Here is a 21464-nt window from a genome sequence, read left to right on the forward strand (position 1 = left end):
TCTTCCGCTGCTCCTCGCTGGGCCGGTGGTTGGCCAGGTCGGCCTCAGCTTCTCTCTCGACGGAGATGGATGACTCTCTGGTCTCCGGCTCCTCTGAGAAGAGTACCCAAAAAGACAACTTTTGAAAACCTGGACAACCATCATCATAAAACAATCCTTCTAAGCCAGTCTGCAGAAGATATCTGGGCCAAATTCAAGCTTAACACTAAGAGTAGACATTAAGTGGAACAAGACACCCAAGTGGTTTCAGCAATGGTGGTGCTTGGGAGATGCACAGTTTAAGGCTTGGGGAGGAGACGTTAGCTCTATTAGGGCTGGGCTGGACCGGGAGGGGATCGGCCTGTATGAAACTTTATTATAACATGAAGTGCAGCAGCAGCAGCAGCCCCCCATTTCAACAATTCAGGGGGCTCAAGTCTCTGCTCAGTAAGGCTGCAAACTGAGGCCACTGTCCTCAGTGTCTCCCATTACTTTCCTCTGGGAGCCAGAGCAGCCAATGCTTGTTCCCAGGCACCTTGAAAGACAGCATGGCAAACCAATGAAATTTTGTCCTGTGATGCCGGGCGGGTGGCAAGCAAATGAAGCTAACGTAGAGTGTATAACCTCCCTGTTACAGGAAGGAAGATTTCAAAGGCATTTGGTTGAGGACAGCAACAATTTACATCATGGCTGGCACCCTGCCCGACCTGAATCTCCTACTCCTTGTGAGTTCTTCCCTCCCTGTGCCCATGAAACACTCACAATCCAGATTTGGGAGGGAACTACAAAACAAAAACTCGCCACTTGTTTTAACTGTGTATAATATGTCACATATAGCTTATGGTTTTAATAATTTTAAATTTGTCCATCGCCAGGCATGTAATGAGATAAATAAACAAAGGAAGGAACAATGCCAATGCAGCAAACAGGATAGACATGGGGGAAGGAAGACGAGGGTGGTGAGTGAGCTTCATATCCTCACAACGCACCCTTTCAAACAGAAAATGTTCAAAACATATGATGAAGACCTAAGCTGTACTCCAAATTAGAGAAACGCTCTCCCCTGTAATTATTATTTATCATACCCCTTTCTCCAAGTAGCATATGTGGCAGGTGGGCAATTTTAGCCTCACAACAACCCAGTGAGGTAGACCACAGCTGCTAGAGTGCAGTGACTATAAGACTGCAACCAAGAAGCAAGCCCTATTGACACTGATGGAATATGTTTTTGAGTCAACATACTTGGGACCGAGTTGTAAGTTCATGGCTGACCATCCAGTTCATGAATTCCATAGGCAGCTTCAGACAAGCCACTCTTCTTCACAGCACACCCCTCCTCTTCTAATAAGGAGAATCAAATGCTGACCAGCTTTGCAGGGATGTTGTGAGCATCACCGAGAATGTGCATGTGAGAAAAGCTCTGAATGTTAAACTATTTAGTACTATTAGGTATTCTAGTCAGAAAGAGCAAATTGCACTAGAAAGCACTGGGAAGCTCGGAGATTGAGTGGGACTTTGAACCCAGGTCCAAGCTTAGCATCCCACCCAGCAGGCACACCATGGAGGAAATTATTTTTACAGCACATAAAACCTAAGCCACTTTTGATGAGGAACTTAATGACAGGGGCAAGCTTTTTAGATCCCAGGGCTCCTGGGGTTATTACTCTAGAACAGTAGCCAGTATACGACCACTGTGCAAACTATTGTGTATTTAAGATGCTGTTATTATGGCATGAGTTAACAATGGCACCTGACACTACATACCCCTCAAGTGTGCATACAGATTATATTCACATCCCGTCTGTCCACCAAAGAGCTCAGGGTAGTGGCGTGCACAGGTCCTCACCAACATGCTATCCTATCCACTATCCTGTGAGACTGGCAAGATCCTTTCTTTCACCCTAACCCAAGGCAACCCAATAAGACTGAAGGGATGAGAGGATATGAACCAAGGTCTACTCCAAATCTTAAATCAGTGGCAGTTGAATGACTAGGGGGGGTATTTCTTTGCCCCTCCACATCAGTAAAATAGTTTTAAAATACAGCATTCTATGCAGAGAACATGCAAGTCTGCTTAATTGACATGAGTCACAAAATCCAGCTTTATAGTATACGACCACTGTGCAAACTATTGTGTATTTAAGATGCTGTTATTATGGCATGAGTTAACAATGGCACCTGACACTACATACCCCTCCAAGTGTGCATACAGATTATATTCACATCCCGTCTGTCCACCAAAGAGCTCAGGGTAGTGGCGTGCACAGGTTCTCACCACCATGCTATCCTCTCCACTATCCTGTGAGACTGGCAAGATCCTTTCTTTCACCCTAACCCAAGGCAACCCAATAAGACTGAAGGGATGAGAGGATATGAACCAAGGTCTACTCCAAATCTTAAATCAGTGGCAGTTGAATGACTAGGGGGGGTATTCTTTGCCTCTCCACATCAGTAAAATAATTTTAAAACACAGCATTCTATGCAGAGAACATGCAAATCTGCTTAATTGATATGAGTCACAAAATCCAGCTTTGTCAAGTAATTTGGATTATTTAGGCATGGTGGTGGGTTTTGTTCATTTTGAAACACACAGCAGAGAAAGCTTGAAAAAACACAAATGTAACAAACTTGCTCTGCTGAGAGGATGCTGGCAACTTTTCTTCTCTTACAATCTGTTTAAAGGGGAGAGGTTTTAGGTTCCTGTAAAGCCTGGATAACTTGAGCCTCTAAGGTCAGGCTTCTGCCAAGAAGGTTAAGAAGTTACATGCTAAGACTTAATTAAAAAGAAGCCGACCTCTAAGTAATCTTGTGCTGGGCTGTTATAATCCTCTTCTGTTAGATCAATAGCGCTTGATGACTTAAAGGAGCTTAACGTCACCTTCGTTGTTACACAAAACCCAACAGAGAGATGTTTGAAAATGACATCGACCAAGGCAATTCACCAGCCTTGCAGCTGTGGAACCTTATGTGAGGGTTTTAAAGCAACAGGAAGGGGCTCAGGTGGCCTCTGAGGCTATTCTGTGTAGATTGAAGTAACCCTGCCACATTTTTATATGTTGCAAAAACATAACAACGAAGCATAATGTCACTTAAAAAAAAAATCTCAAAAACTGGAAGGACACATTCAGACTTTTTCTCCCAACAGTACATAGGAGAAGACAAGGTAAACCAAAGGGTTAGGAAGCACAGCTTTCACATCTCCCTTAAAGAATTCCTTGATGTCAGAAGAAACATGGAATGAAGGAAAGCCAGTGAGGCCTGCCGGGAATATGCTGCTTACTGAACATATCTACACTACAAAACTGTATCTGCTTTATACCACTAACTGTCCTGATTTCCTGCGAAGAATCCTGAAAACTGCAGGTTGGTGAGCTGCTAAGATTTCTGCTAGGGTTCCTTCTGCCTTCTTTGGAAAGAACGGGCCTTTAGTTGGAAGAGAAACTCACTCAAAGATGTCCTTCTCCACTGGTAACAACCATTCCCTGAGAGGAGAGGATGACTTAAACCAGCCTAAGTCTGCAGCGCAGATGCAGCAACACTCGCATGTATGTGAAATGACCCTTGTCCCTGAGATCAAGAGGTTTATGCAATTTATTACATAAATATATATTTTTAAAAAAAGAGAAACAGATTTCTTGACACAAGAAGCTCCAGTGCTTGGGAGAGGTGCACATGATAGCATCAGAAGGGCCGCCCCTCTCCACCTAGCCACAAAGGCTCTTGGCAGATATGGCCCTGCTTACTTGCTGTGAGCAGATAACCTGGAGATGAAGGGCTGCCTGCTGAATTGGAAGGGAGAGTTTAAGAATCTTCCCCAGGTGATCCCCTGGCCCTTACCTGCACCGTCGTTCTGGAAAGCTGGGACTGGGTTCTCGCCTTCTTCCAGCTCTGCCTGCAGGCGAATGTTGACGTGGTTGATGAGGTGTGAAAAGAGAGCCAGCGTGAAAGCAATAGCTGCGCTATACTGCTTGGAGCCTGCAGAGAGAGAAAGCAGTAGGGAAGACAGGCTGCAGTGGAGGAAGGGAGCCCCGGAGGCCAATGGTGGGATGGGGAAACACAAGACTCTGCTCTGTTGTAGCCTCCAGCTCCACAGTGTACACATCCATATCCACTGCAAGACCCAACTCCCTACGGTTTGCCACATGATCAAGATTCAGATATTACTGCAGCCAACGGCCAAAGATTTAAAAAGCTCTTTGTGTAAACTTAGGAACCCCTATTTTCCAGCTGCATGAATATCTGGACACACTGTATACAGAAATGCGCACACCACCCACCAGTTATTACAGCCCAGCTATTTATAAATAAATTTTATCCTGGGGGGGAGACAAGCTTCCCCTGGGAACAGCTCTGGCAGTGGGAGGAAGCCTGCTTCGCATACCCAAGTTGCTCCCAGGTTCGGTTCCTGGCATCTACCGTTAAAAGATCTCAGGCAGCGGCTGTTGGGAGAGACCTCCCCGACAAAGCCTTTGAAGACTTGCTGTCACAGGAACTGCCCCTGCTGGATCAGACCAGTGTTCTGTCTAAGCATCCTGGTTCACACAGTGGCCAACCAGCTGCCAGTCAGAGGAGACAACAACTGAGCTAGATAGATTGCCTGCCTCTGTATAAGGCAGCTTCCTATGAATGCCCACAGACTCGCTAGGAGGATTTCTGACTATCTCAGATTCTTCTCCCCGCAATGCAATTGGCTGAAGGCCAATCCCACACCCTCAATTCTGTTGTCTGAAAGGTTTCGGAGGTGCCGACCTCTAAAATGACCATAGAAACAGGCAAGCGCTCAGGCACCTGCAAGTAGCGTGCTGACAGCAGCTGCGCTATTCTGGAGTTCACCCTGCCCTTTCCCTCGACGCGCGCATTACAGGGACATGCTGCTGACCTGCCCTCTTGAGGCTGTGGACGCTCATCAGGCAGACGACGACCATGCGGAAGATGAGCAGGTCTGGCAGGAAGGAGTAGCCGTTCTCGCATTCCTCTTCGTCGTCGTTGGCAGAGCTCAGGTTGGGTGAAGAGGACAAGTAGAACAGGCAGAGGTTGAAATCCTCCAGGACTGACTGGCAGAGAGATGTAAGCTCAGAGTCCACGGAACTAAGTGTCGGGGGACAGAAGGAAAAGAGCCGGGAGGATTTTTTTTAACATTGCAAGCAGAATTTTAAGCAGAGTCCAAATGGATAGAGTGCGCCTCTTCTCATTGAAGGATGCAGGCAGTTCGGAGCTGTTCACACACATGGTAAGTTCAATAATGCAACATGTTTAAATGGGGAGCAGAGTGCTCCCCACAGTACACCTATCAAGCAGGACCCAAAAAGTGTGTGTGGGGGGGGGACAAGTGACACCAACAGCAGCATGTCAGCATAGCGAGGAGAGGACACTTTCAGACCCAGGAGACCCAATAAACACAGCCAACCAAAACGTACCATTAGTGGTGTAAGGAGCTCTGCCCGATGGAAAGACATCCTAGATTGTTAGGCACTTTTCAAATGGAAAAGTACCAGGTTTCAATTTGTGTTATGCTGCTCTACTCCCTGACCTTGACGGACCAATGGCCTGATTCAGTAGAAGGCAGCTTCATGTGTTCAAGTTTATACACAAACAAAGACTCCAAGCCCTTACCTGCTCTTCGGCTGCAGGAGGCTATGCAGGTACATGAAGCTCACCAGTAACCTTTTAATGTCTTTGCACCTGTTGGGGGGGGGGGGAAGGCAGAGAACAGCACATCGTAAACACTTAGCGGACACTGCTCTGGGTTTAGTGGCTGGATCACACAGAAGAGGTATAGAAGCAAGAGAAGGGGGACAGTTGGGCATCATTGGTACAGAAGGTAAAGTGCCATATGTGAGAACACTAAAGGCCCCACTGCCCTGACCTGGATAGCCCAGTCTTGTTAGATTTCAAAAGCTAAGCAGGGGTTGGCCCTGGTCAGTATTTGGGTGGGAGACCACCAAGGAAGTCTAGGGTACGTATGCAGAGGCAGGCAATGGCAAAACACCTCTGAACATCTCTCTTTCCTTGAAAACCCCACGGGGTTGCTATAAATCAACCACGACTTGACAGCAAAAAAAAACCAACTCGGTAGCTGACCATTCACCACCTGCCCTTCCCCTGAAATTTCACAAAACATCATCAACTGCAGCCAAATGAGCTTGATGCTTTTTTAAGGCTTATGCCCCCTTGCCATTTAGTAGTATGTGAGTTCCTTACACTCCTCTGTGTGGCCCCGTTCTTGCCACAGTGACAAACACAGGGAATGTGCGGCGAGGGGTTCTGTCGTATGGCTCAGATGGAGCCACAAATAGGCATCTTGTCACCACCTGACTGCACTGTCCAGTAAGCCACGATTCCAGCTGGACCGCTAGCACAAAAGTGAAGCCACGTGAAAACCCTTTTCCTTCAGAGCAGGGCCTCCCCCTGGGGTGGACCAAGCTCAAGTGCACAGCCCTGCTTCCAAAGCAAAGGGAGAGGTGTTACACATCCTGTGATAATCTCTTCTACTGAAGGAGAAGCTGATATTCCAAAGCAGCAGAACTCCCATCAGGTCTCAGGGCCATACTAGATCAGAGGTCTGGAAACTGTGGCTATAGAGCCAGATGTAGCTCACAGTACAGAACCAAGCATAGCTCTTTTTAAGAAAGAAAACGAAATATTACAGGTAAGGTATATTGGAGAAGTGAGGTGCCAGAATAACCATCAGGCGAAGGGAATGGCTGGAAAAGATTTTTTGGACTGAGTTGTCTTCTTGGAGATGCTTTACAGAAAGGGAAATGATAGTAACAGTAATCCAAGTGCAAACCATGCACAGATTTCTGCCAGTGCTCTACAACGAAGGCACAGGGTGCTCCTGTGTGCATTTATTACTTCGTTGTGAGATCTTGTGGACACCATTTCCTAATAAAGGGCATACAACAAGCAGTGTTTGGAATACAGAATGTTTATGGACTATTAATCAAGACGTCAATCATCAGTAATGTTAAATTCTGTGTTTGCACTTGGGCAAACGGGCTCCCTTATACTGCCTCTTTGCCAACCCTTGTGGCTCTGAAGGCTGACGTAGTTTGGCTCCTTAATTAGAAAAAGGCGGCAGACTCTCCAGGTCTTTTCCTGCTCCTGCAGCTCAGCCTCAGACCTTTTCCAAGGCTTTGTATGTGTTGCAATTCTGCAGGAGTACGGTGTGGGGACACACAACACAACACAGGGCAAAGTGTAGCTTCCCAAAGAACTCAGCTTTCACATCAAATACAAACAAGGTCCGGATGTTTGCTGCTTTTTAATGTATCTGAAAGCACGTGGGGCAATGCCCGGTGCAATTCCTGATGCCAGGGAACTCAAGGAGGTTTCCTGGAGCTGGAGCGTAAATGACCACTCCTTACAACTAGAAAACTGATATACTATGCAAAGTAAGAAGCTGCTGCTCCACAAATCTCGTAAAATGTCCTCAATCTGCACTGAATTTACCCTGGTTGAAGAATCTAGACTGCTTGTACAAAGGGTTTTTGTTTTCATTTTTGCTCTAAAGATTTCCACCTTGCCCTCCTTTGGCTCTGTCCACCTGCATAAAAATGTGTCAGTCACTGAGCAAGCCCCCTGGACTTGCAAGACCTCGAGGACAAGATAACCTTGAGGCTTCCCCCCACAGCTCAGTTGGTATGTAGCAGCACAAGTTCTCTAGTTTGGAAGGAAGAGGAGAAATAAGGGTCTGAACTGCAGCTGTGGCTGGTTCCCACCCTCACCTAGTTTGCATATGCAGCGGGAAAAAGTGGAAATAAAGAGGCAAGACTGCACAGCTGGAGGTTTCCAAATGCTTCTGTGACACACACAGAATGGGATGGGTTAGCAACTCCCCCTCAGGCACTAGATTTTTCACATCTGGGATCACTCCAAAATGGCACCCTCTATATGCAGCCTGAAGTGGCGTATTCCGCTTTACACCACAGGAGCCTGCAGTCTTATTTGGCAACATGTGCAGATGTGGCCTGGATCAGCAAAGCCCAACATTTAATCAGTTTAGTGGTTAAGTGTGCGGACTCTAATCTGGGAGAACCGGGTTTGAGTCCCCACTTCTCCACTTGCACCTGCTGGATGACCTTGGGCAAGCCATAGTTCTCTCAGAGCTGCTTTCTCAAGAGCAGTCCTCACAAGAGCTCTCTCAGCCACACCTACCTCACAGGGTGTCTGTTGTGGGGAGAGGAAGGAAAGGGAGTTTGTAAGCCGCTCTGAGACTTACCACCTCACAGAATCCCCCTGCCTACTCTTGTCTCTAAATGCTGAGAACTTTACACACCACAAGAAAACCTGCTACAGCTGGTAAGGTAGTTTTTAGCAGCACTGACCCTAAGGTGCCCCCTGCCACACACTCTCCTGGCCAGGCCATTTCTTTGCGTGCTTCAGCCAAAACCTTTAAATGGTGATGTGTCATCATAGCAACCAGCCTGCAGCACCCTCTGCTTTCCTGCTCTTCCTTGGCACACAGCTCTGCATAGATTTCTTTTTTTGAAAACCACAGATGGCCCTTCTGTCTAAAACCCAGACTACAGTTTGCTCTCTTCCCTCCCAACTAGGACTAAGTCAGTTGCAAACTCAGTTTCGGGTGGAAGAGAGAAAACAGTCTTATGGCTAAGACTAGCAGCGGATCGTCCGTTCAACTTCCCAGTGGGCTGCTGCCCAGGAGGGCATCTGGTACCCAGGACTAAGCTAAGTGAAATGGAGTCCCAGCAGTCCTAAAAAAGTTGCCTGTCTTGGACCCCAGCCAGTGGCAATGGATATAGGTGGGGCCACTCAGCCTGGACTCAGACAGCGGTGACAGGTGAGCACCTGCCCGTCATCCCCACTAGCCAGGTCTGAGCTGAGCAGTCTTTGCACTATTGCCTGGGCTGGTTTACTGTGTTTTACAGAACTCCTTATTTTTGTTTAAACACAAGTTCCTCACAAGTTACATTTTACAAAAGGCTCCAAAACATATCCCAAACAGAAGGGGCCAAACCAATTTGTGCACCTTACATAAGTCAGAAAGAAGAAAGGAAAGAAAGCAATTACAGCAGCTGTCATTATACAATAGTCATTCAGAAGTGGTTTTAACACTGCAATCCACCCCTGGTTCAGACAGAATGACAAGCTGCTATTGTCAGGAAAGCAGAAGCATCTAATTCCTGAGCTGTGGGCCAGGTGAAGGGGGACAGGAAGTGCATGAGCTGAAGGGCCCTCTGGGCTCATTCCTATCCACAAAATGTGAACAACAGGGCTTGGTTATGGTGGCCAAGAGAACAGCAAAACATCCTGGCATACCAGAATAAGGTTACTGTCAGGAATGCATTCGCCCCATGCGTCCACTCTTACAGGCAACATCACAGAACTTTAGAAGTATGTTCCTTCCCTTTGGCAAAAAGGGACAAGATTCAGGTTATTATAAGACAGAGCAATCCACACAAAACAAGCAATTCCTGTGCGTTTTTCAGAGACACACCTTATTTGCCATGGGCTACTCATTCACTGGTCCCTGTGTTTCTCTACGGAAAAATTCAGGGTAGTAATCCTGTTGTGTTTACATACAGGATGACCAGCTTCTATACTGCGCTCTACTTTCCTGGTCATGGGACTGAACACTCTGCTACTCAGACAGCAGAATCCATAATATGGTCAGGGCCATCGGGTAGTAAACGGTTCAGAGTTCTAACAAACGCAGTCAGAGAATTAGAAAATCCAGGAAAATGCACCACATAATTGGTTTCTTACAGGCTAAAAAAGTTTCTCTGTACAAATGAAACTGTGGATAAACTTTTGACTATGCACAATTCAACTGAAGTTTAGCAAGGGTGTAGGGACAGCTGTGGAGGGATTGTCAAATAAAATGATTTGGAGGTCCAAACTCAGACCACGGATGAGCAAACAGCCATGTGAGCTAGTATTTGGGGATTCTTCAGCTTCTTTCCACTAAACTTCTCTTTGAACAAGCCAACCAGAGTCTGAAACGGTCTTGGGTTTTGGTAATTCCAAGTTTGATCATGAAAGGCTCTTACCTCTTTTTGCTTGGTGACAGTTTCCTGGTTTCACATTTCTTCAGCTGGTGATACATTTTGGCGGCCTTGTCATAGAGACGTTTGAGGTTCCCATAAGCACCTTCGAAGGACACTTCAGACTGGATACTGAACAGGCAAAGGGTTCCACAAAACAGAGTTGTTAATTTCTCATTAGCCTTCTGCTCCATTTCCTTTTCTTTCTTTAAGTCAGAAGAGCTGTACTCCACAAACTACAGAATTAACACAAATCCAAAGAGCTTTGTACACACTTGTTCTTTCATATGTCACATCCCTAAAGAAGAACTGAGAGCTCTGCAAGGCATGAATATTTTTTCAACCACCCTTTGGGTTTCTACAGCTTCACTGCCCACACGTTTTCAAGCATATGGGCAATTCTCACATGACGCAGCAAGAAAGCCAAACCTTCCCCATTGAAATTTCACTCAAATCAACCCAGTCTCCTCTGAACACCAGATACTGGCGGGCGAACAGAAGGGATGTCTCCCCACACCCTGCATGTCAGCATTCCAGAACTATCCAACTGGTCATCGCTGTGAAAACAGGATTCTGATCTAGAAGGGCCAGTAAGGCACTCGTTACATTTTTATAAGCGTGTCTCTTCAATCCAAAGATTTTTAGGCATCCCACTGAGCATCTGATTTGGGAGAGGGTACACACAGAAATGTAGTGTGCAGGGAGGCCCTAAATTACAAGGTTCCACAAACCCAGATGCCAATAGCGACCCCATCCCCAAAGTTCTCACTGAACTCAAACAGACTCAGGGGAAGGGTCTCTCTCACACTCTGAGGAACCAAAAAGAAAAGAGCAGAAGAAAGGAAGCCATTCTAACGTTCACCGCCTGTAGACCCCCACTGCTAGTGATCCCATGTCTTCCTTGTGCCAGAACACTCAAGGGGATAGGCAAGGGTCTTGAGAAGATAAGAAACTACGGGAGAAAGAAAGACACTGGTGGTGACTACCAGTGATAATGCTTTTTTAGAAATCACAGTTAAAACCCTGTGGACCTCAGCTCAGCCACAGAGGCCAGAAACATCCGTTTGCGGCGTTGTGTTTCAACTTAAAAACAGAAAGTCTTCTGGCTACCCAATATGACACCCAATAAGAGGAATGGCACACTTGCAGAACATACATACAGCACCAATTGCATGTTTCTGCTTTTCACCAATTTGCAGCAAGATCTTACAAACTGCCTGTTTACTTGTGACCAAGGGGCCATCATCCAGGCCGGTCAGGTTAGGCAGCTGCCTGAGCAGCATTCCAGGGATTGTTGCCCCCAACAGCTGTATTCAGAGCAGAAAAACAACCAACAACGCTGCACAAAGAAAACAGTTCTGAGGCCCATGGGCAACAGGCAGACATGAATGCGCTCCTCCTTCCCCAGGGAGCTCTGTGTGAAGCAACTCACCAGCGCAGGTAGCAGTAGGTAGCTTCCACGTTGTAGTATTTACTCCCAGCCAGTGTCCCCAGCTGATTAAAGGGCATACCTAATGTAACAAGGCAAAGTGAGAGTGAGGCTACCTGTATTTGTTCATACGTCCAAACGAAACAGGACATTTAGTCAATGCAAGGCACTACAACCTGCCTGCAAAGCACAGGATTCAGTATTTCTGAAACATGAAACTTCAAGGTGGAAAGCACCCCCCTCATATTGATGCAACAGTCTAGCAAGACTGGGAGGGAGCCGGTATCCAGCAAGGGATGCGAGGGAAGGCCCTTTCCAGGCAAGAAAGATACTGCCTCGCTTGGGCGCAGCTAGGAGGCAGAACTTTCAAGAACCCACAAGTGACAGGACAGGAGAACCAGAGAGTTTGCTGCTGGGCTATTAGGCATATGCGGTCTGAACAAGTCTAGACCTTGTCGAAACATGGATGATGAACGTAAAGCCCATGTAGCTGACTAATTAGTTTTCAAACATATGTACAGCTTGTAACAGCGTTCCGTGCGCCTTGGTCATGCCGGCCACATGACCACGGAAACGTCTTCGGACAGCGCTGGCTCTTCGGCTTTGAAACGGAGATGAGCACTGCAACCCTAGAGTCGGACTCGACTGGCTTTCGAGCAAGGGAACCTTTACCTTTTTTTATAGGTTACTGACCAGCTCCACACCTACTCTGCTTCATAAATCCCGATATATTCTGAGCTTGCTCACATGGGGCCCCAACAGGGGACATTATTCTGCAAGGGGTGATAGGCCAGGAATGTGGGCTCTACAGTCTGACACACTCCTACCTGAGCAGAGACACAGCTGATGGGATCTTTAATCCCCCCTCCTATCCAGAATGAACACAAAGAAACATCGGCAGGTTCCTCTCCTTATTATGCACCTCAGCTGCTGACGCCCCAGCCCTCTGTCTTGCTTTGGGATCCTGAACAGGAGTTTAAACAACTGCAGTACTCAAGAGTCGAAAGCCTCTGGGGCTGTTCATCCGGGAGAGGAAGGGCTTGAAGAGGCCCTCATTCTACAGCCTACTTGGATAGGAAAGCAAGTGAGGTGCGCAAAAAGCTGAGTGGGGTCCTTGGGATAAGAGGATACGCCAGGGGCTAGACTGGAAACCAGTCCTGCATCTCAGAAAAAGAAACAAGTGACAACTTGTCCCCGGCAGGAGCCACTGCCAGACAGGCAGCATGGTAGACAATGACAAAGGGTGGCGATCAAGGAAGGGTGAGGCAGGAAATTCTGCCTGTTGATCCTGGCACCATGTGGAAACCATGCTGCGACTGCTGCCCGTGAATTTATTCAGAGGATTTTATTTATTTATTTTTGTAAACAGATTTCAGTAGCTCATAGGCAATAAAGCAGGACTGAAGACGGTTTCAGCTCAAACTTGTAAAACAGTTTCCCTTTCCTCTAAATGCACAACTCATCAACTCTCCAATACTTTGCACTAGACTAACTTCGTAACTCCCTTGCAACTTTGTTACCCATTCGCCCTACACCAAAACAGCCTCCTGAAAACCCAGGGTTCTTTCTGCTTACATCCTACTTCTCACAGCCTCCTTATCACCTCCCCATAACCTTCCCAGCATTACAATAAATCATCTTTTAGAAAGAAATTCAGGCTCCACACTTACCAATCTGTGGTGCAACAGAAAGGGCTTGATAGTAAAACCTCTCGGCCAGCAATTCTGTGTCCACACCTGCCAATTCATTCTGATACCGAGCTGAAAAGGAACACCCGTGTTAAGAGTATTACGGTTCGCAATAAAGCAGAGGCCTTGAATTGCTGAGTCAGCACAATGCTGCAACATTCTGGCAGGCTTGATGGGCAAGTGAAATTATGAACTTTTATTCAAAGAGCTCTGTAAATTTGCTCCTCTAGGCAGCAAGCAAGTTTAAAGCAACAAATACAGCTTCATTAAAACAAAGTAAAATCCCAAATAATATCTACACACAGCACTAGAACCTTCCCACTCTATTGCTGCCAGAACCCAAAAACACCTGGAAGAGGCTCAGGCTTTGGAGAGTCTCCATGAGAGAGTGGATTAGCCCAAGCCATTTACTTACTAATAACCCAGAAAGTCTGCTTCTCCTCTTCCCTGCAAGTCAGGACCAGAAGGGTGCCCACTGTTTAGCCAAGAACCTGGACATGTTAAACATTTACCCCCCCACACACACACCAGCTCTCACCTAAATCCCCAAGATAAACCAGACACCGGTGGCAGGCCATCTGAGCCCATTCCATCTCCTTCTCGGATGCAGACACGGGTTTCTTGCAGCCTAGGCAAGAGATAAGTAATTAAACAACCTGGATGAGCTGTACAATCAGGACACAAAGCTGGCTTCAGCAGCCATGTGCAAAACCCAAGCATGCTCACACAACAACCCACGAAAACCCTTGCCCGCATAGCCAAGCACAAGCATTTCCGTGATCCCCCAAGCAGACCATGCAGTGGTGGAATCAGCTGTAGCAAGAACCTCAAGTCTTGTTCTTAACAAAGGAAAAGCCAAGCTTGAAATGATTCGTGGACAGTACTCCTAAAGAAGCCGAGACCCTGTTGTGGACAAGAAGTGGAGCTTGAGAGCCATGCTCTGCGTAGCCCCATGCAATGTTCCCTCTAAACTGTGGAGTCTTGTGAGCAAAAATTCTACTTTGTGAGCTACTGGCATTAAAGTTCTGAGCTAGCAATTTGGCTACTGCATTAGATCAGTGTGCTCTGGAGCCATCCTTCCTGAGCTGAGAAAAAAATCTGTGAGCCAGAGACTAAAAAACTGTGAGCTAGCTCACACTAACTCAGCTTAGAGGGAGCACTGGGCCCATGCCCATGGCTATTAGAATAATGCAAGAAATCAGCAACACACTTATGTCACTGCACATTTCTCAGGTTCTTCTCAGACGTTTTGGTGCCTGCGATTTTACTGTACACATAGCCCTGCAAACTTGATGTGATAATTGATCTCACAATAATCCGTTTTTATGTTTTCTGTCTGTGCATTTTAGCTCTAGGTTTAATTGTTTTAATGATACGTTTCTGTTGGTTTTAAGGGTTTTTAAGATGTGACTTACTAAGTATGTTTTAGTTAGCCGCCTTGGTGGCCCTTATGAGGGTAGAAAAGCAATGCTGTTTTCTTTTTTCCAAAACTCCCCCCCCCCCAAAAAAATAAGAGGACATGTTGATGGCTTCATAAATTCATGCACAGGGAGGAAGGGAGGCTTCGCTCATCTATATCACACTATGGGTCACTTAATGAAACTGATTGGCTATAGATTCAGGGAAGACAAAAAGGAAATGCTTCTTGACATTTGCTTGCGGAATTCACTATGACAAGATGTGGCAAAGGAACTCGTTTAGACAGATCTATCACCAATGGTTGTTCAAAGGAACCTTTGTGTTTTGAGGCAGTGTTACATGGGACAAACAACAGGGAAAGGCTGCAGCCTTCATGCCGTGCTCATAAGCGTCCGTGAAGCATGAGGCCTGGCGCTGCTGGAAACTGGATGCTGGGCTAGATACACCTTTGGTCTGATCCAGCAGCCTTGTGAATAATTCACTGTGTTGCCAGGCTCAGACATGAGTATTCCTTCAAGAATGAAAGGTCAAAGTTCATATCCAGGACAAGTTTTGTCCAAGGAAAATAGAATAACCATAGCTGGGCAGTGGAGAAGACCCCAGGAGGCGACTCTAGGATTTGGACTGCCGCTGCCACAGGAGATGATACTAGGCTTAGTGGACCAACCATCTGGCAGCTTCACCTTGTACACACTGCTGCAGCAGGACCTAACAGACACTTTTATACTGTCAAGTTTGCCTGAAACAGAAACTGCAGCTATAGCTTTTTCCAGCTGAGAGTTCCTTCTCAAGCCGAAAAGAGGGCTGTGGCTCTGCTCAGGATGTATTGTCCCTTCTTCACCAGTGTGGAGACACAGAGGCAGTGCAGGCCACGTCTGACTAATCACAAGAACATGGGCAAAGTGTGAAATGTATTAAATGGCTGCAGTGGCCGAGGGTATAAAATGTATACACTTTATTCTCACCCACCACCTTTTTTAAACACTTTACAATTAAGAGACCATCGGGAAAGTTGCATGAACAAATCACCCCTAAAACCTTATCAGTAGAGTGGACACCTCTCCCACCTGCTTCTGGGTATAAATTATACTTTTGAAAGAAGTTAAAATTCACAAAGACTGTTCAGCAGCTCAGCCATAAAAAATGCATTCAACGTGTCAAAGAACTCCTGGTCTGGAAGTCATTTGAAGGACTCCATCAGTTCTGCAGTGATATCAATGAGATCCTCACGGCAACGGTTGCCAAGGACACCAGATTTTTAGCGCATCACTCAGGGAGACAAGACACAAGGCAATGATAGACTTCCACCGTTCAAGAACTGAATATGTCCACTGAAAAGGCTCAGAACAGCATCGAGTCAAATATAAGCTCTCTCCAACCATCATTCAAATATATTGGAAATTTCTACCCTATAGAGAATTCTAAACATCTTATAATGTGAAGGATTCAAAGGTGCCCTTCTGCAAGCAGAATGCACTTCAGCTCTCACAAAGAAATTTTCATAATTTCCCATCTGTGCACAGTCCCCTACACCACTCCTGAAGATCCCAGGGCTCTCAGGTACAGCTTAGGGGGGGGGGGGGGGGGGAAGGAAGGAAGGGGTGCAGGGAAATGCAGATGGGAAGGATCTGTTTAGTTTCTTGGATCCAGCCCAGTACAATCTAAACTAAGGCTATGCAGAATTAACAACTAACAACCCAAAAAAATCCCATTTAACATGGAACCAAATAATAATAGTAATAATAAGAGACTGGATTGATACACTGCCCTTCACTACCCGAAGGAGTCTCAGAGCAGCTTACAATCTCCTTTCCCTTCCCCTCCCCACAACAGACACCCTGTGAGGTAGGTGGGGCTGAGAGAGCTCTCTCGAGAACTGCCCTTGAGAACAACCCTGAAAGAACTTGTAACTGACCCAAGGTCACACCAGCAGCTGCATGTGGAGGAGTGGGGAATCAAACCCGGTTCTCTTAGATTAGAGCCCGCGCTCCTAACCACTATACCAGCTCAGCTTGTACTGAGCCCAAATTTAAGGAAACATGAATAAATCCACATCAGCATTCAATTAGCAGTCAATTATTTCTTATCTCCAGCACAAAGTTTCCAATGATTCCCAACATATAACATTTAACATATAACATTGAACATTTCTGCATACCAGCCTTCTGCTGTATACTTTTTATTCCAATCATCACTAATCAATTTCCAGGTATGTACAACCTTCCTGCCAACCTAGCAGTTCGAAAGCAAGAAATTGCAAGTAGATAAATAGGTACCACTTCGGTGGGAAGGTAACAGCGTTCCATGCGCCTTGGTGTTTAGTCATGCCGGCCACATGACCACGGAAACGTCTTCGGACAGCGCTGGCCCTTCGGCTTTGAAACGGAGATGAGCATTGCAACCCTAGAGTCGGATTCGACTGGCTTTTGAGCAAGGGAACCTTTACCTTTACAACCTTAGCACTAGTACTTGGCTTATTCAAACATGTGAGATTTTCTTATTCAGATAAATCACTACATGCACAAGCTAACAGCAGAGCCAGGGAACTGTGAACTTCAGATATGTCCATTCTGAGGAGCAGAAGCCACCAGGGTGATGGGTCCCTGCCTAACATCCCAAGGAAAGGAGGTGCCCTCATACCAGAAGATCCTTTGCTTGCAGGAAGTGGTATTCAGGCTCTCTGGGGCTTAACCTGGGCCAGGCCTGTCCCAAGAGAGGAAGAGCAGACAGCATACCGGAAGGAGTCAATTGGCACGTATAATAAAAAGGCTCAGATCCTGGGATGCAAAAGCATCAGGGTGCACTTCTTTCCCATCCTTTCCTAGCAGTTTCTCAAGACCTCCACCACACGGTTGCTTGAGGCTGAGGGACTTGCGTGAACAAAAAACTAGGCAGTCCAAGAGAACCAGCCCTCCTCCCCATCACCTTTCCCTTCTGCTCATGTCAGCAAAAATTCCACAGGTACAGGAGCAGTCTCTTCCCAGCTCCCGCTCCTCAACACATGTCCTCAAATCCCACAACTGCAGCATCAGTATTTTAGGGCTTAACCCAGGTCTTGGGGAGCTAGTGGGGAAAGGAAGAGGGGGAAAAGAGAAAAGCAACAGTATCCACTCACATCCTTATGCGTTTACTCTGTAGGCTCTGAGCCAGTGAAATACACCAGTACATGCATACTAACCTATCAGGGGATCTGTTACATGTGTCCAGTCAATACAGCACTGGAGCTCGAGCTGATAGTGAGACTGAATGTAGAGGAGAAGGTGCTGGTAAAACCCGATGCCAGCAATAAGGTGAGTACGGTAGGCACACTCCAGGGTACTGCGACTATGAATGTGCTGTGGGATGGAGAAAAAGAGAAAGTAAAATCACAATACTTTTGCAGGACAAGCACAGTCCCCAATTTACTCAGCAATAATCTACTTGTATTTTGGTCCTTCTTAAAACAATTTTGACATATGCACCAGGTGGTAGTAGTTTACTGATAGCTGTGTAGTAGTAGATGGCTGATGGCTGCAAGTCCCACACATGACCACCTTAGAAGCACTTTTTTAGCCTCCAGCTCACACATTTTCGTCTTAACTCAGGAAAGATGGCTCCAGAGCAAACACATTCATACATTAGCCAAATTTCTTGCTCACAACTTTAATGCCAGTAGCTCACAAAGTAGAATATTTGCTCACAAGACTCCACAGTTTAGAGGGAGCATTGTAAATCCAAACTGAGCTGTACCACTTGCAGGGCTCCTAAATCAACTCAACTAGCAATTCCTGTGCTTCCGGTAAAAGCCATGTTTGCAGAAGAAAAACCATTCCTTTCTTCCAAAGAGATATGGAGCATTTTTTTTTGCATCCTCCAAAAGTCCATCATATGGGGACTCACTGTTCTCCCTGAACAGAAGCAGTTTCTTCTGCTCCTTGGCCTTTACTAGAAATGCCAGAATTTCTACAGAGAATTGTGCGTTTCTCTCCTAAGTGCAGTAGAACTACTACATTTCTTCCCCAATGAAGCACTTGCAGAAGACACCAGCAGTACTTTCCCACTGCTTCCATCTATAGGAAAAACCCAATGGCAGAGGAGAGCAACAGTCACTTCCTTTCCTTCCTGCAGAACTTCAGAAAAAGGAAAGGATGCTTCCCACAGGGCACTTTCAAGAGCCAGCAGTGAAAAAGCACTTCTTGCACCTGCTCCAAACTGTGCAAAGACAAACACACAATCTTTCCCCAAGTTCTCTCCATAAACCAGAGGCTTTTGGGCAACACACAAGCAACAGTTCGGCAGGTAAAATAAGCCGAAAAATTAAGGACCCATGACCACTCCAGACTGCAAACAGGAATTTGCATGTCTGAATGCTCCCCCATAACTAGCACACCAAGGAGAAGACAACTAAGCCAGAATATCACCTTGACATGATAGTTTTCTATGAACAAAGAATGCACACAAAAGAATACTTTTTGTACAGAGGCATTGGTTCATTCAAGTCTTTGCTGGCAGTCTGAACTGAAACAGCTCAGACACAAATTGAGGACCTCCATCAGAACTAGACCAAAATGGAAAGAAAGGATGTTTTACCCTTTCTTAGGACTGCTTGAAGCAGGGGTGGGTGGGTGGTACTGCCACCTGCGGGAGCGAATGCTGAAGTGGAAGGACCAATGAAGGGCAGTTGCAGCAATAGCAACAAGGAGAACCAGAAGACCTACTATGAGGGAAAAGGGAGCCCTGCAGGCAAAAAATATTTGTGCACCCTTCTACTCCTTGGTTTCCATGCCTGCAGCATTCTTTACTCATATAAAAGGAGCAAGAATGCCTGTGATTAGGACCATACCAGCAGCTACTGTGTGTGTTCTGCAATCAAATCCAGAGACCAAGCTTAACAACCACTGCCACAGCCTATTCTGCCCCTTATGTTAATTGTATCAATCTAGCCCATCTTAGAACAAAGAAAGGTAATGATAACCTGCCTTCTTATTTGTTTTAATGAGCTGGATGACCTCGTAGTAAACTTTCCTCCAGAGCAATTCCTCCGCTTTCCTCCCATAATCCACCGGGTGCAAGAACATCAGCTTCACACATAATTCACGTAGCCTGAGGAAGGAAATTGTTGGCGGGGGGGGGGGGGGGAGAGAGAAGGAGGGAGCATTATACTATAAACTTGGCCAACGGAGCCATTTCAAGCCATTAACCCAACCCACCACAACAGGGACACATGCATGGTCTGAAGTTACCCATCTTTGCCGCAAAAACCTAGTTGTGACAAAAAAGATTTCCAAAAGGATGGTAATGGACCAAGCGGCCAGAAAAATCTCCATGCTGGCTGGTAAATAAATAATTTGCCTGGTCACCCAAGGCAAGGAGGAACTGCTTCCAAGAGCTCAGACAGAGAAGCCTTTGGAAGAGCTAGGGCATCATCTGTTGGAGAATTCACCTGCATAAGCCCCATGGAAGGAAGCTGTATGGGAACCCTTGGTTCTCCCACATTCAGGCTCTTGATAAGCCAAAGATGATTCATCTAGGCATGCATTTATTTTATATATCCCACCTTGCCACTGTTAAGACAGAGTTCAAGTCAATCAATACAACAATAGAATCTCAGTATTTATCACAGCTTTTGAGACAAAACAGTCTGATAAGCCCAAATTAACTTGCCTTGCAAATCTCATTAGACTATCTACTCCCAATTACTGAAGCCATCTGTGAGAAGACGTTTTTCCATGTGGGCAGCCATGTTTGCCTACAGTAACAGAGCAAGATTTGAGCCTTAAAGACCAACCAGATTTCCAAGATACAAGCTTTTGAGAGTCAAAACTCCATTCACTATAAAGCTTATACTCTGGAAACCGTGTTGGTCTCTAAGGCGCTACTGGAGTTGAACCCGGTTAGACAGCATGTGTTCTAGTCAGCACCATGAGTACCAAGTGCCTTCTTGCTGGTCAGGTCTCAGGTAAGATGTAGATTAATTGGGAGGGGGGATTTGTGAGCCAGGAAAGTGGGCTAGTGCCTTTTGTACATGGTATTTGTCAGGCTGCTCCCGAACTTCATTCTGTAGAAAAAGATCTGGCTTCCTGTATGGTGAGAACTGACAGTGAACCAGCAGGATCCTCTGCTGGAGGAACCATGTGGCCTCCTCATTAAGGCAGGATTCTGAGTTTCTGTACCATGAGAAATAATAGAGGAAAACAACAGAATGGGAAGAACTAGAGATCTCTTCAAGAAAATTGGAGAAATCAAGGGATCGTTCCATGCAAAGCTGGCCATGATAAAGGACAAAAATGGTAGGGATCTAACAGAAGCAGAAGAGATTAGGAAAGATGGCAAGAATACACAGAAGAACTATACAAGAAAGACCTCGATGTCCTTGACAACCACAATGGTATAATCACTGACCTTTAGCCGGACATCCTGGAATGTGAAGTTAAATAGGCCTTAGAAAGCGTTACTAACAACAAAGCTAGTGGAGGTGATGGTATTCCAGCTGAGCTATTCAAAGTCTTACAAGATGATGTTGTTAAAGTGCTGCACGCAATTTGCCAGCAAATTTGGAAAACGCAACAGTGGCCACAGGATTGGAAAAGGTCAGTATACATTCCAATCCCAAAGAAGGGCAATGCCAAGGAATGTTCAAACTATCGCACAATTGCACTCATTTCACACGCTAGCAAAGTCATGCTAAAGATCCTACAAGCTAGGCTTCAGCAGTATGTGGATAGAGAACTGCCAGAAGTACAAGGTGGGTTTCAAAGAGGTAGAGGAACTAGAGATTAAATTGCCAACATTCGCTGGATTATGGAGAAAGCAAGAGAGTACCAGGAAAAGATCTACTTTTGCTTCATTGACTACACTAAAGCCTTTGATTGTGTGGATCATAACAGACTATGGCAAGTCCTTAAAGAGATGGGAGAACCAGACCACCTCACATATCTCTTGAGAAACCTGTATATGGGTCAAGAA

At 46.1% G+C, this 21464-nt stretch overlaps 1 protein-coding gene across 1 annotated transcript in view; it reads right to left on the bottom strand.

Annotated features, from left to right (window-relative positions):
• Positions 1-21464, bottom strand: part of SMG5 (SMG5 nonsense mediated mRNA decay factor) — a 39751-nt gene that overhangs the window by 14092 nt on the left and 4195 nt on the right. The window contains exons 3-12 of the mRNA XM_015410800.1: positions 19478-19601; positions 17698-17854; positions 13639-13728; positions 13083-13172; positions 11416-11494; positions 9990-10115; positions 5593-5661; positions 4859-5067; positions 3817-3954; positions 2-93 (exon numbers count right to left, since the gene is read on the bottom strand). Of these exons, the coding sequence (XP_015266286.1) occupies positions 2-93; positions 3817-3954; positions 4859-5067; positions 5593-5661; positions 9990-10115; positions 11416-11494; positions 13083-13172; positions 13639-13728; positions 17698-17854; positions 19478-19601 (1174 nt within the window). The remainder of the gene's footprint in view (position 1; positions 94-3816; positions 3955-4858; positions 5068-5592; positions 5662-9989; positions 10116-11415; positions 11495-13082; positions 13173-13638; positions 13729-17697; positions 17855-19477; positions 19602-21464) is intronic.

The sequence above is a fragment of the Gekko japonicus genome, unplaced genomic scaffold (assembly GCF_001447785.1).
Source record: "Gekko japonicus isolate JY-2015 unplaced genomic scaffold, Gekko_japonicus_V1.1 scaffold42, whole genome shotgun sequence".
Taxonomy (NCBI): domain Eukaryota; kingdom Metazoa; phylum Chordata; class Lepidosauria; order Squamata; family Gekkonidae; genus Gekko; species Gekko japonicus.